The following is a 12,805-nucleotide window of genomic DNA, read 5'->3' on the forward strand; positions in this document are numbered from 1 at the left end:
AGACCTTTTTGTTAGATGTTGCTATGGTATACTGAAGTACAATTACAAGCATTTCGTAATGTCAAATGCTTTTATTGACAATTACATTAAGTTTAGGTAAAGAGTCAATAATTGCAGTGTTTACCCTTTTTTTTGAAGACCTCTGCAATTCGCCCTGGCATGCTGTCAATCAACTTCTGGGCCACATACTGACTGATGGCCGCCCATTCTTGCCTAGTCAATGCTTGGAGTTTTGTCAGAATTTGTGGGTTTTTGTTTGTCCACCCGCCTCTTGTGGATTGACCTCAATGGGATTAAGGTCTGGGGAGTTTCCTGGCTATGGACCCAAAATTTTGATGCTTTGATCCCCGAGCCACATAGTTATCACTTTTGCCTCATGGCAAGGTGCTCCATCATGCTGGAAAATGCATTGTTAGTCACCAAACTGTTCTTGGATGGTTGGGAGAAGTTGCTCTTAGAAGTTGTTTTGGTACCATTCTTTATTCATGGCTGTGTTCTTAGGTAAAATTGTGAATGAGCCCACTCCCTTGACTGAGAAGCAACCCCACACATGAATGGTCCCAGGATGCTTTACTGTTGGCATGACACAGGTCTGATGGTAGCGCTCACCTTTCCTTCTCCGGACAAGCGTTTTTCCAGATGCTCCAAACAATCTGATAGGAGATTCATCAGAGAAAATTACTTTACCCCAGTCCTCAGCAGTCCAATCCCTAAATCTTTTGCAGAATATCAGTCTTGTTTTTCCTGGAGAAAAGTTGCTTCTTTGCTGGCCTTCGTGACGCCAGGCCATCCTCCAAAAGTCTTCACCTCACTGTGTGTGCAGATGCACTCACACCTACCTGCTGCCATTCCTGAGTAAGCTCTGCACTGGTGGGAGTGAGCTCACTCCAAATGTTGCCTAAGAACACAGCCATGATGAATAAAGAATGGTACCAAAACATCCTCCAAAAGCAACTTCTCCCAGCCATCGAAGAACAGTTTGGTGACTAACAATGCCTTTTCCAGCATGGTGGCGCACCTTCCCATAAGGCAAAAGTGATAACTATGTGGCTCGGGGATCAAAACATTGAAATGTTGGGTCCATGGCCAGGAAACTACCCAAACCTTAATCCCATTGAGAACTTGTGGTCAATCCTCAAGAGGCGGATGGACAAACAAAAAGCCACAAATTCTGACAAACTCCAAGCATTGATTAGGCAAGAATGGGCGGCCATCAGTCAGTATGTGGCCCTGAAATTGAATGACAGCATCCCAGGGCGAATTGCAGAGGTCTTCAAAAAGAAGAGTCAACACTGCAAATATTGACCTTTTGCATAAATTTAATGTAATTGTCAATAAAAGCCTTTGACACTTATGAAATGTGTGTAATATTACTTCAGTATACCATAGCAACATCTGACAAATAGGTCTAAAAACACTGAAGCAGCAAACTTTGTGAAAACCAATATTTGTGCCATCCTCAAAACTTTTGTCCATGACTGTATTATTGAAACCCTCAATAACACACAGAGCTGCTATTACTATGTATTATTACTGTATACTATAAATTGCATAGTATTATTATGTAAGCATGGAAATAATTGATATGAGGTAACATAAGTGTCACCTTGACACATTTCATGTAGGAGACAGTTGTCTCCTCTTTTTCACCTCTTTCTGGTGCAATTACCTAGCCTCAGTTAGTACTTTAATGTAAAAAGCCTTCAACAGAATAAAGCCTATGTTAATCCAGTCGGAAATTGATGCTGGCCACAAGGATCCGACCCTGTAGCCAAATGTCCAAATCATTAGCCAATTTTGTGAGCCAAACAGCAGAAATATGGTTAGTTTGGTAGTTGCGCAAAAGACCAAAACAGACATCTGCATGCAATACGGATAAAATCGAATATTAAAATTTAATTTTTAACATGAGTTACTGTATTTAGCCCATGTTATTATTACAAAAATAATACGTTTCTGTTGCCTGGGTTACTGGAAGATAAGTGGTAATAAGGAAGGAGAACATGTAAGCAGGGAAATGATTCCATATAAAGTTGTTAAGTCTAAAATATTTTCCTAGGTACACAGTAAAGCTACTATGAGTTACCAAGCACTTTGGCATGTAATTTAATGTGCAAGTTATAAGATTTAATCCTGATCTGAAGCCTATTTAACTATATGGTCTTTTGAAAATGATTATCACATTAATTCAAAGATTATTTTCTAAAGAAATAAATCTTCAATGTCCTGAAGTTGTGCAAATGTCTTTAACGTGACACCTTTGATACTTACAGTTTAAGGAAGAGTTACGACAAAGCAGAGTTGCTGAATCTGGACTCAGTGGACGATTATGAGCGCCAAATACGTCTGCTGAAGGACGAGATCTCCATTATATCAGCTGAGAAGAGTATACTGCAGGGCAGGTACTGTCTGACAGCAATAGTGTGTAGATGGGATTTTATAGTCTTTCATTAATTATTAATATTAGAGTGTTCCTATAGGGAAAATAAATCACTTAGTAATGCTGTCTGTACTAGGGCAGTGAATCATTACAACGGACTAATGCTGTAGAGAAGCAAATAACTGCAATGTTCCAATCTTAGGGCAACAGAAAATTAAAAGGATGGCATGCAAATCCTTAAAAATGAGTATGTGAATAAAAATACATATAGGTATATGCCTCCTTTTTCATAAATGTGATTGAATTAAACTCCATGATCGACAAAATATAGTTCTGTCATTGCATTTACCCAATAATTAGGCCCTGCTCACTTAGTGTGTCTTGGTTTTACCAGTGTAGTACCAAGTTTACACTGAACAGGATAGTGTGGAATTTATTTTTATACTTTATCACTGTTTTGCCCACTTGTGTTCAAATCCCCTATTTTCCATTTGCATTTCCCATAACCTCGTTCATCTCCCTGTTCCCTGAAGCCAGTAGCCACCGTTTGTTGATCATCCTGTGTGATTGTTCTGCATAAGGAGGAAATCTAGACAGTTCTCTTTCTTATAGCTGATTAGAAGCTCTATGTGAGAGAACTAGATGGAGCGAGTCCTTCTACAGTGTGAGCTCACAGCTGGATACAGCTCTAGCTGGCTCCAAGCTTCAGGAAATGGTTTGAGGGATCTACATTTGTTACATGGAGACCGTTGAGATATTGAAATTTGAACTCTCGCCTTTAAGTGGGCATCACATCTACCCCATCTGTTTACAAAACAGAAAATTGTTCTCTTTTATAGTAAAAATCCATCATTACTGTTCATTCAATTGTACATTATGTGTGTTTCAGTTCTCCTGCCTTTTTGTGTTCTAGACTTTCCAGAAGCCGCTCTCCCAGTCCGATCCGCTCTCCCAGTCCGATCCGCCACTCCAGCAGAGCAGCCAGCAGGTCAACCAGTCCATTTACCAGGAGTGAGTCACCTACTGGTGCCCAACTCACTAACTCCTCTCGTCACAGCCGACTAATATCCAGATTTAATGACATCTATGCCAATGATCGTATAGACGCACAGAACCTACTGAGACGTTACATTGAAGACCTGGAGATGGTCCAAAGAATAATTTTTATTGCCACTATGGTATGTAACAAAATATTTATACACTGACAACTCCAAGTTGCTTTGTAAATTAACACATTCTTCCACAAGTGTTTATATTATATATGATTATGACAAATATCAAGAGATCTTATCCTGTTTTGTTGTAGAACATCGCTGCTATATTTGCATGTTGGTCAGTACAGTATTTATTTTGATAGATCAAGTATAAATAGTGACTCTAAAATATACTTTATATATCTGTTGCACATTGCATAATCAATTAATTGTTTAATTGCTATTATACAAGCGAAGGTGGTTTGTTTTACCCAATGTTCTGTTCCGTGCAGGAATCCTTCCACGCAGCCAAGCTGGCATTCAGACAGTTCAAGCTTCGTGTACGAAAGTCCCTCTCTCCATCTCACATGGGCCCAGAATCCATAGAAGATGCTGTGATCGATTATATCGTCCGCAACCTGGATCTCTATGATGTCCAGTCCAGTGTTAACGTAAACTTTAATGCTTTATTTCCTAAAATAATCACACAGAGGACCTTATATTATAAAGTGCTTTCAATGTGCTCAGAAATATGGAAGCGCATATTTTTTTGCTCATTGTTCTTGGCTATTGAAATTAAGTATAGTTTTAAAATGACAGAAAGTGATAAATAGAAAACACTGAAACATGTTTAAACTCTCTGCTGATAAGTGCATAACTATGGAGTAGTGTACAAAACAGGCTAAACTCCTGTGATTAATGTGGATGAGCTGTTGTTAGTGGTGAGTTTACACCAGACGTCATTCAGCAATAAGCAGAAGGAATAGCGAAAAATGGGCAGTTAGTACAGGACCCTTATAACAATGATGGACAACAGTCAGCTCTAGGGTCAATGCGGCCCCCTGAGCCTCCACCTGCGGCCCCCAGGCCCTTCCTGCTTTAATGTCAGTCTTGTTTAAAATGCATACTAATATGTTATTACATATAAGTGTCTCTTCCTTTGATTAAATATATTAGATAGCCCAATGCTGGAGGCTGTAATCCTAGATCACCTAGATAGGACTGGGAAGAGGTTTATGCCTTGTATTTTTATAAAAAGGGACAAATAGATTTGTGCTAAGTCATAGTTGCAATCTGCATGTTATCCTCTCAGCCATTTCTGCATCTTTACTGTATTCATGGTGGAGTAACAGTTACCATGTCTAGTACACTTCTAGTGCACGTGTGAAATGGAAAATAAGAATTTATCTAACATTTTGTTGTTTTTTTTGTTTTTAGGAGGTGATAAGTGCTATGAATGTCAATCCTAAAATTTCATTCCCAGCTGAAGTCGACTTCATTCTGATTAGTACTTTCATCCGTGAGGTCTGTCGTGTTGCATTTGCCATGCAGACCCTCGAAGCCCCGCTAGACATTGCGTTTGCAGTCGATGGAGAACTCTTTAGTGAAACCAAGTAAGGAAAATTCTCAGAAATGTGTAACTTAACAATAACCCAGTGGCGCACGCAGGGGGGGTTTCTGAGTCTCTAGAAACCCCCCCCTGCGCTAACTAAGTGGCCACTGTCCTATACAGCAGCCGCGGCGCTGTCAAAGAAGCGTCCGCGGCGGTGCTGTATTGTATACAGCACCGCCGCAGACACTTCTTAGACAGCGCCGCGGCTGCTGTATATGACAGCGCCGCGGCTGCTGTATATGACAGCGCTGGCGAAATGGAGCTGCTGCTCTCTCTCATTTTGTTTTTTTTTTTGGCTCCCCCCCGACAATCCTCCGTGCGCCGCTGTAACCATCCATGAACAACGGCACCAAAAAGTTGATGTTACAAATGGCTAATCATACAAATACTCCTAGTTCTAATTGACAACGTTTCAAATGACTGATACTCCTTTATCAAGCTATTGCACCATCAATGTGGTGTTTATTGAATTGTATTCCAGGTATTGGCTGTCTTTACTATTGCATTGTTTAAATGAATGATCGATTTTGTATCCTCAATTACTGTCCAGCTTAAGTACAATAACCAAATCCACATATGTTTATATTCTTGTCTGTTTATAATATGTGAAATCATCGGATTATAAATGGCATTTACTGAACTGACCTACATCATACTTGCCTACTGTCCCAGAATATCCGGGAGACTCCCGAAATCCGGGTATGACTCTCAGGACAGCATGTAAGTGTCCCGCATTCTGTCCCCGATGGACCTCAATGACGCGATTCATTTTGACCCCGCAGCAAAATCAGAATTTTGTCGCGGGAGCGGGGCCAAAAGGATGCAATTCGCCATGCCCTGCCCCTTTTCAGCCACCCCCTCTTCTGTGACCACACCCCTCTTCTGTGATCTCCCAGAGGGAGATCCCTCAAAGCAGGCAAGTATGATCTACATTGAACTGTGAGAAGGAGCATTGTGTCTAGCAGCCCACAATCTCTTAATATAGGAACTATGGGCTTATTCAATAACATGGTGCAAAGAGCAATGAAGTATCCAAAAGGCTAGTGGAATCAGACTAATGAAAGCTGATATTTGATTAGTTGCTATTTGCACCATATTATTAAATAAACCACTATGGGGGGTATTCAATTGTTTGGAAATCCCGCCGCGTAAAAATAACTACCGTTATTACGGTAGTAGTTAGCTGGATTTCAGCTCGCGGCTCGGGGAGCTGTGAGCAGAAATCCAGCGAGAAAATTACCGTAATAACGTTTTTTCCACGCACTATTACCGTAATAACGGTAATAGTGCACGGACCGCAAGATTTTCGGCATTTCCCCCGACAATTGAATATCCCCCTATGTGTCTGTTTAGTGGGTCTCCCTGTCTTCTACAAACAGCCATGTATCAGATTTCCCCACAGGCTCTAGAGGAGGAAATCGTTACTACTTTCCTTTTCCTCACAGCACCCTGTCAGGGGTGTTCTTACCATGCGGCACGGTGAGAACTGCGTGATAGCGCCATCCTGGGGCATCAGAGAAGAGGTTCTTGCGCTTCACCTCCTGAGCACCAACATGCCTCTCCCCACCTCCCTCGCAGCGCTCAGTTCACTGGCTGCTTTGCAGTAATAGATATTAGAAGGAATGTCCAATAACTATAGTGCAGTGACTAACAGTGTGAGAGAAAAAGGGACAGGAAAGGAAGTATTCTTTCTCTTCTCATCTCTACGTGTCACAGGCGTGGCAGAAATGGAATGCAAATATCTTTTCGGATAGTGGTCTTCATTTGGGAGGTGCAAAATGGCTAACATACCATTAATGACATCACCTAAGTGTCTGCCAAAGGAGTTTGGTTTGTGGTGCAAGATGGCAGCATTTTCATTAGAGATGGATTGGATGAGGGCGACAGTGCTACTAATTAAAAAAAAAAAAAAAAGATTTAATATGCAGCGTTATATAATTGGTATTAGTAGTTATTGCAAACGGAGTGTCATTATTTTGAACACAGGTCACACAGGTAATATTAAAATGCAGTCAATGTTAATACATGTATCACAATTCCATAGGCACAACAGGTAATGCTGGTAAGATGTATTGCAGAACGCAGAGTAAGACAGGCAGGGATTAATGCAGAATAGTCTGGCACTAGTCTGATGGAGATGGCAGCTCACGGTAGCAGGTAGTAAGCAACCAGAATATATTTGGCAGGATCAGGTCACGATACAAAGGCACACTGGGTCAAGCAGGAACTAAAGACATTGTTATACCCGGATACCAGCATTACCGAGGGAGTGCAGGTACAAGGAGATACTGGAGTCAAGTGCATATTCAGGCTACCAGGTTAGCAGATGAAGCAGGAGACACGAGGCACTGGTTAGTTAAGAGACACTGTAAGATCCACAGGAGAATCAGGCAAGAGGAAGGTCAGGCCAGCCAGGATCAGAAGCCTGGAGATCCACAAACAATACCAGGAGGAGACAGGAGCAAAATCAAACAAAGCCGGGGTCTAGGTCATACACAAAGGTGCAAAACGGTGGAGCAAGCAGAAGTCAGAAAATCAGGATAACAACAGGCACAATTCACAAAAGTACTGACAGGGAGCAGAAGCAGCAAACAATTAATGAACTGAAAAGAGCAATGTTTGGGGTGGGTATATAAGGCAGTGAAGCAGTTGCAGGTGATGATCAGGGAGGGAGATTAACTCCTGCAGGCGAATTAGAAATGTCCAATGGCAAAAGAGCAGCACATCTAGTAGCATAGAGGTACTGTAGGCCGGATACAAATTATGTTCAGAGTCCTCCCAGAAAATCTAGGCACACGTCTATAGAAGGTGTGCCTCCCAAGAGTGGAGAGTACATGCTCTCTGTATCATCCAGGTGAACAGCTTCAAAGCAAAGCAATTCACGGTACATACACAGTGCATGTCTTACAGCTCCTATAAGTCTTATATCATCCACAAGTCATCTTATGCCACATTTCTTTTTACTCTCAGCCTATGGTTATTTATATACTTATATTTTATATATATTTCTTCTTTTCCTCACATCAAATTTTTCTTTCTTGTCTCATTTTCCTATGAAAGAGAAATAGGGGATCTGCGCTTTCCAAGTGAGGGTGATATAAGGCAGCAAGGGGAACAAAGGGATAGGCGTTGGTCTATACTCCTAGATAATCCATGCCAAACATACGTAATTCCCCAGCGCGAAACAGAGTGGAGTAATGTATAACAGAGAACTAAAATAAATAAAGTATATTCTGTATTGTGGCATCAAACCAAGCATATATGAACACAGTTCAAAAAGAAACAATAATAACAAAACCAGATATTTGGATATCCAAGCACTACTAAGTTGGATTAGATATACCAGTAGGGGCTGTGGTGTATCACTGGAGTCCATAAATTTGTGTTACCAGAAGAAAGCCACTAAATACTGGATACTGGTGTATTAAAAACAGCAAAAATAACAGCAAAAAATAAAGTACCAATAACAAGGCAAAAAGTCCTGAATGCAGACTGGGAAGGGTGGGTAGTGCACTTACCTTCCTCCCCAGATATACTCGTCCTAGTGCTTCTGCTTGTGACTATTCTCCAGATGTAGAAATCTCCCACATCCGTAGACTGTTCCTCTGGACACACTTGAACGGTGCAGGTAATTCGCGCATGCGCCTTGTATAGCGTCAGCGATCCTTTCTCTAATGTGAAGATGTTGGCTGAAGCGGATTTCTTTAGTAAAATATATGAGCCACAACTCTCCCAGGGGATTTGCTTGCAGCCGAAAGCTGTACAGCGGGACCTGCTGAAGCACTGCGATGTATCCGCATAGGCGCCTGGAGTGTTTATCGGTGGTCTGCTTTCCAAAGATGGGCAGATAATAAAAACAATGTCAAAAAGTAAAAAAAATGTCAATAAGGTATCCTACGCGTTTCACCCCGCTGGGGGCTTCCTCAGGGATATTGTGTGAGCGATGAGTAACACAAATTTATGGACTCCAGTGATACACCACAGCCCCTACTGGTATATCTAATCCAACTTAGTAGTGCTTGGATATCCAAATATCTGGTTTTGTTATTATTGTTTCTTTTTGAACTGTGTTCATATATGCTTGTTTGATGCCACAATACAGAATATACTTTATTTATTTTAGATTTCTGTTATACATTACTCCACTCTGTTTCGCGCTGGGGAATTACGTATGTTTGGCTTGTCTCATTTTCCCAATACATCCATAAAGTGAAATCATGCTCATTGATCCTAATTCTAACCAAACAAGTAATTTGTCTTATGTAGATATTTTAGTAAGTAAATGATTTCATCAGAATTACATAAACCTTTTAATAGGATGTGGTTTCAGATGCTTTATTGAATAAACAAAAGGGGGGGGGGGATGCGCTATCTAGAGTGGTGTGAAGCAGCCAAATAACGAACCTGAAAATCTGTGGGAGGGAATCCCTACCCTCCCAGACGGGACTGGAGATAAATATGTGTAACAGGTTCAGGCGCTAATGAATAGGACGTGTATGACAGAGTAAATTATGACATTTATTAAGCCATGGTATGTACAAAAAGGTATCCGGCCGGAAATAAACTGGAATAAATGTTAACATACACAATATATACAAATATCAGATGAAACCCGATGATGCAGGATAATGTGTCAGTCCATGCATATCGGTATTATGCCAAATGGTAAAAATGTGTATATGCGCAATACAGAATAGAATCCAAATAACACAGAGATGACACAAAAATGGGTAGTCTAAAATGTCCAAAAACAAGTATCCAAAAAACAAAACACAAAACACAAAAAACAAATATGGGCTGGTGTGTAGTGGCCGTATAGGCAGAGTACAAATGTCCCAAGAAATTCCTGGTGAGTCGGCGGGCTCGCCAAATGGCAAAGGAACTCAAACCGGTGGTGGATAAATATTTGATTAGTTCCAAAGGTCTAGTTAGACCAAGATTGACTTACATAACTGCATCCGGCAGTAGAAGATATCCGTGAAGCAGAGGTACCTCCTGTAGTGCAGCAGCGTTCCTAGTCTCTCACCTAGTGATGGATCGCGTAAAGCCGCAGCTTGTGTACATGGGAGGTGGCGTATGCACGCTCTTGTTTAATCCTCGCAAACAGCGGATGCCGGATCTGTAGGTGTATAGATGTTAATCTCGCATGCGAGACTTGGATGGAGTCTTGTTAGTGCTGAAATCAATATGATAAGTGTTCTAACCAACGCGTTTCGCTCGTGTTCAAAAGAACAAGTGAGCTTCCTCAGGGTTGTCTGTAATGAAACTGGTCTTTCTTCCAGTCCTTTTGTGGAGCCCGGATGTAATTTATTGTCTAGTCTTTAATAATTATTTTACAAATTTGAAATTGAATCCATGCATGTGTAGCCTGTCCAAATGTTGTTTCAGCTCTTTTTTTTTTTTTACTACTGATATCAAGTTTAATGTTAAGTTCATTGACCAGCACATGAAATAAATCCTGGATGTCATCTTATCGCACATAACCCTACAGAGATGACCTTCAGCATGAAGAAGAAATGTCTGTGTGTGAAATCTACCACTCTTTCTTGTGACTACTTCTCAGTATTATATTTCTTAAATGAATCATAGGTTCACAGACTAACGTTCAGTACTTTTTCCCATTTAGATACCGTCGTACCTATGATTCTGAACTTACTGCTCCGCTGGTTTGTTACCACGTGTGGCCCACTCTGATGGAAAATGATGTTGTTGTTTTCAAGGGAGAGGCTGTAACCAAGAGAGGTGCACTGGTAAGAGCAATGTCCCCTTCAAGATCATGGTTCCTTAAATATCAATCACTAATTCCTTTTTATGGTAAATCCAAGTCCGCTGTATAGAATACCTCTTGGGTATCATACTTAAATGATTCGTGGAGCATAGCCAACTTATACTGTTCCCTTCACAAATGTTGGAAAGTAGATATGATATATTTCTTTGTCATTGTTAATTTGTCATATTAATTTCTGGTTTAATTATATCTTAGTGGTGCAGACGCAGGAGCAGAAGTAGAAGCTCCAGCCCTGTGCGCTCTAAATCAGCCAGTCCAGGCCCGACCTTGGTAAGGCGTCAACTTCAGAACCTCAGTGAATGACTGATACTATATAATGTATAAATGGATTGTATTTCAATACGGAATCCTAATAGTATCTTCTGTTCTTCATTTCTCTCATTTCCAGACATCTAGAGGCCGTAGCCCCTCCCCACGAAGAAGCGGGACCCCAAGTAAGTTGGATAATAGTCAGCGACTGCACCTCTCTATGCTCAGTACATGAAGCACAGTATCAGCAGCACCAAGGCTCGGCCCTTTTACCCCCCGTGTTACCATGGTGCACTAGAGGGCTGGATTAAGAAAGGAGCTGATCAATCAATAAAACTAGCTGATACGCTCAGAATGTTGTGTCATTTATTGCAGGTTTATAGTCTAACACTTATTTGCTACGCTTGTTACCCTGTGTTTATCTACAAAAAGCAGAGAAAAGTTATAGATGTAGGCTACATTTTTATACTACTTAAAAACAATTACAATTCATTACTAATGCTAATTAATAAAAACTATTAGATGCCCAGTCATTTTGTTTACTTCATATTACACAAGTGATAATCAGATGATATAATCTTATAGTTGAAAAACACAATTTAAACTTATCCACTTCTCTGGAACACTTAATTTTACCATATATGCTACAATGATTCTTAAGCAACCTTAGTGGCCAGAAGTCACTGTATGTCGTGACCAACCCACCAATCCTGATCAACATCTAATGGGGATCTTTCAGATGCTGACCAGGATGGCTGGAAGAGAGCTGGTCAAACAATGACTGCAGCTGACCATGGGTGCGGTAATTTTCTGACCATTCTGTAGGATCCAGGCACATGTGTGGTCTAACTGGTCATAGATCCAGCCATGTATGTCAGGCCTGGACCAGCCTGTGGCTCTCCAGGTGTTGTGAAACTACAAGCCCCAGCATGCTTTGCCAGTATATAGCCAGTCGATAGCTGGCAAGGTATATTGGGACTTGTAGTTTCACAACATCTGGAGAGCCACAGGTTGACCAGGCCTGATGTATGGGCTCTGCAAATGTCACCTGTTTTGTAAAGCACTGCAATAAATAAGGAAAGAAGGGAGATGTAGGAATTCAGATTACCATCTTTTCAGACTCTTGATACCAGCTGAAATATCCATCTCACAAGTAGATAAGTTAGAACAACTTCAATATAGAAAAGTCAGTAACACTAAGGGGTATATTTACTAAACTGCGGGTTTGAAAAAGTGGAGATGTTGCCTATAGCAACCAATCAGATTCTAGCTGTGATCTTGTAGAATGCATTAAATAAATGAAAGCTAGTATCTGATTGGTTGCTATAGGCAAAATCTCCACTTTTTCAAGCCCGCAGTTTAGTAAATATACCCCTAAGTTGCAAATCATATTATTTTCAATTGAAAAATATAATCACTGATAAAGAATGTTACACTAATGTAAGAAAATAGTTTTGTAATACTGTAATATAGTTTTTGAAGCGTGTCCTCTCATTGCGGCAGAGATGCAGGGCTCTGTGGGTCACTTTGTTAACCTGTAGAAAATATTACCTTATAGCTACACATTTTCTCCTTTAGGATTCTAATGGACTGGCTTTGTGTGTGTGTGAAATCTACCCATCAGGAATCAATCAACGTCAGTGGTGCTTCATGTTTTCTCCAAAGTACCTCAGACCTTCATTGTTATAATGTGAATGGCTATATAGCCATGTTTGTATGTAGTGTGTTTGTGTTTTTACTATTTTATTGTAAACAATGTATTTTGTATTGATTTTCTTTAAAATAAAAAAATAATAATGTCA

At 40.6% G+C, this 12,805-nt stretch overlaps 1 protein-coding gene across 3 annotated transcripts in view; it reads left to right on the forward strand.

Moving 5' to 3' along the window:
* SPATA18 (spermatogenesis associated 18) overlaps window positions 1-12,805 on the forward strand; it is a 29,912-nt gene extending 17,107 nt beyond the window's left edge. For 2 of the 3 annotated variants that reach the window (XM_075195546.1, XM_075195538.1), the window contains 7 exons: window positions 2,274-2,402; window positions 3,294-3,558; window positions 3,867-4,025; window positions 4,792-4,967; window positions 10,593-10,716; window positions 10,950-11,024; window positions 11,143-11,556. In XM_075195546.1, coding sequence (XP_075051647.1) covers window positions 2,274-2,402; window positions 3,294-3,558; window positions 3,867-4,025; window positions 4,792-4,967; window positions 10,593-10,716; window positions 10,950-11,024; window positions 11,143-11,238 — 1,024 coding nt within the window. In that variant the 3' untranslated portion in view covers window positions 11,239-11,556. Of the gene's footprint in view, window positions 1-2,273; window positions 2,403-3,293; window positions 3,559-3,866; window positions 4,026-4,791; window positions 4,968-10,592; window positions 10,717-10,949; window positions 11,025-11,142; window positions 11,557-12,581 lie in introns of those variants that run through there. The other variant, XM_075195553.1, reaches the window with a different exon arrangement.

The sequence above is a fragment of the Mixophyes fleayi genome, chromosome 1 (assembly GCF_038048845.1).
Source record: "Mixophyes fleayi isolate aMixFle1 chromosome 1, aMixFle1.hap1, whole genome shotgun sequence".
Classification (NCBI taxonomy): Eukaryota; Metazoa; Chordata; class Amphibia; order Anura; family Limnodynastidae; genus Mixophyes; species Mixophyes fleayi.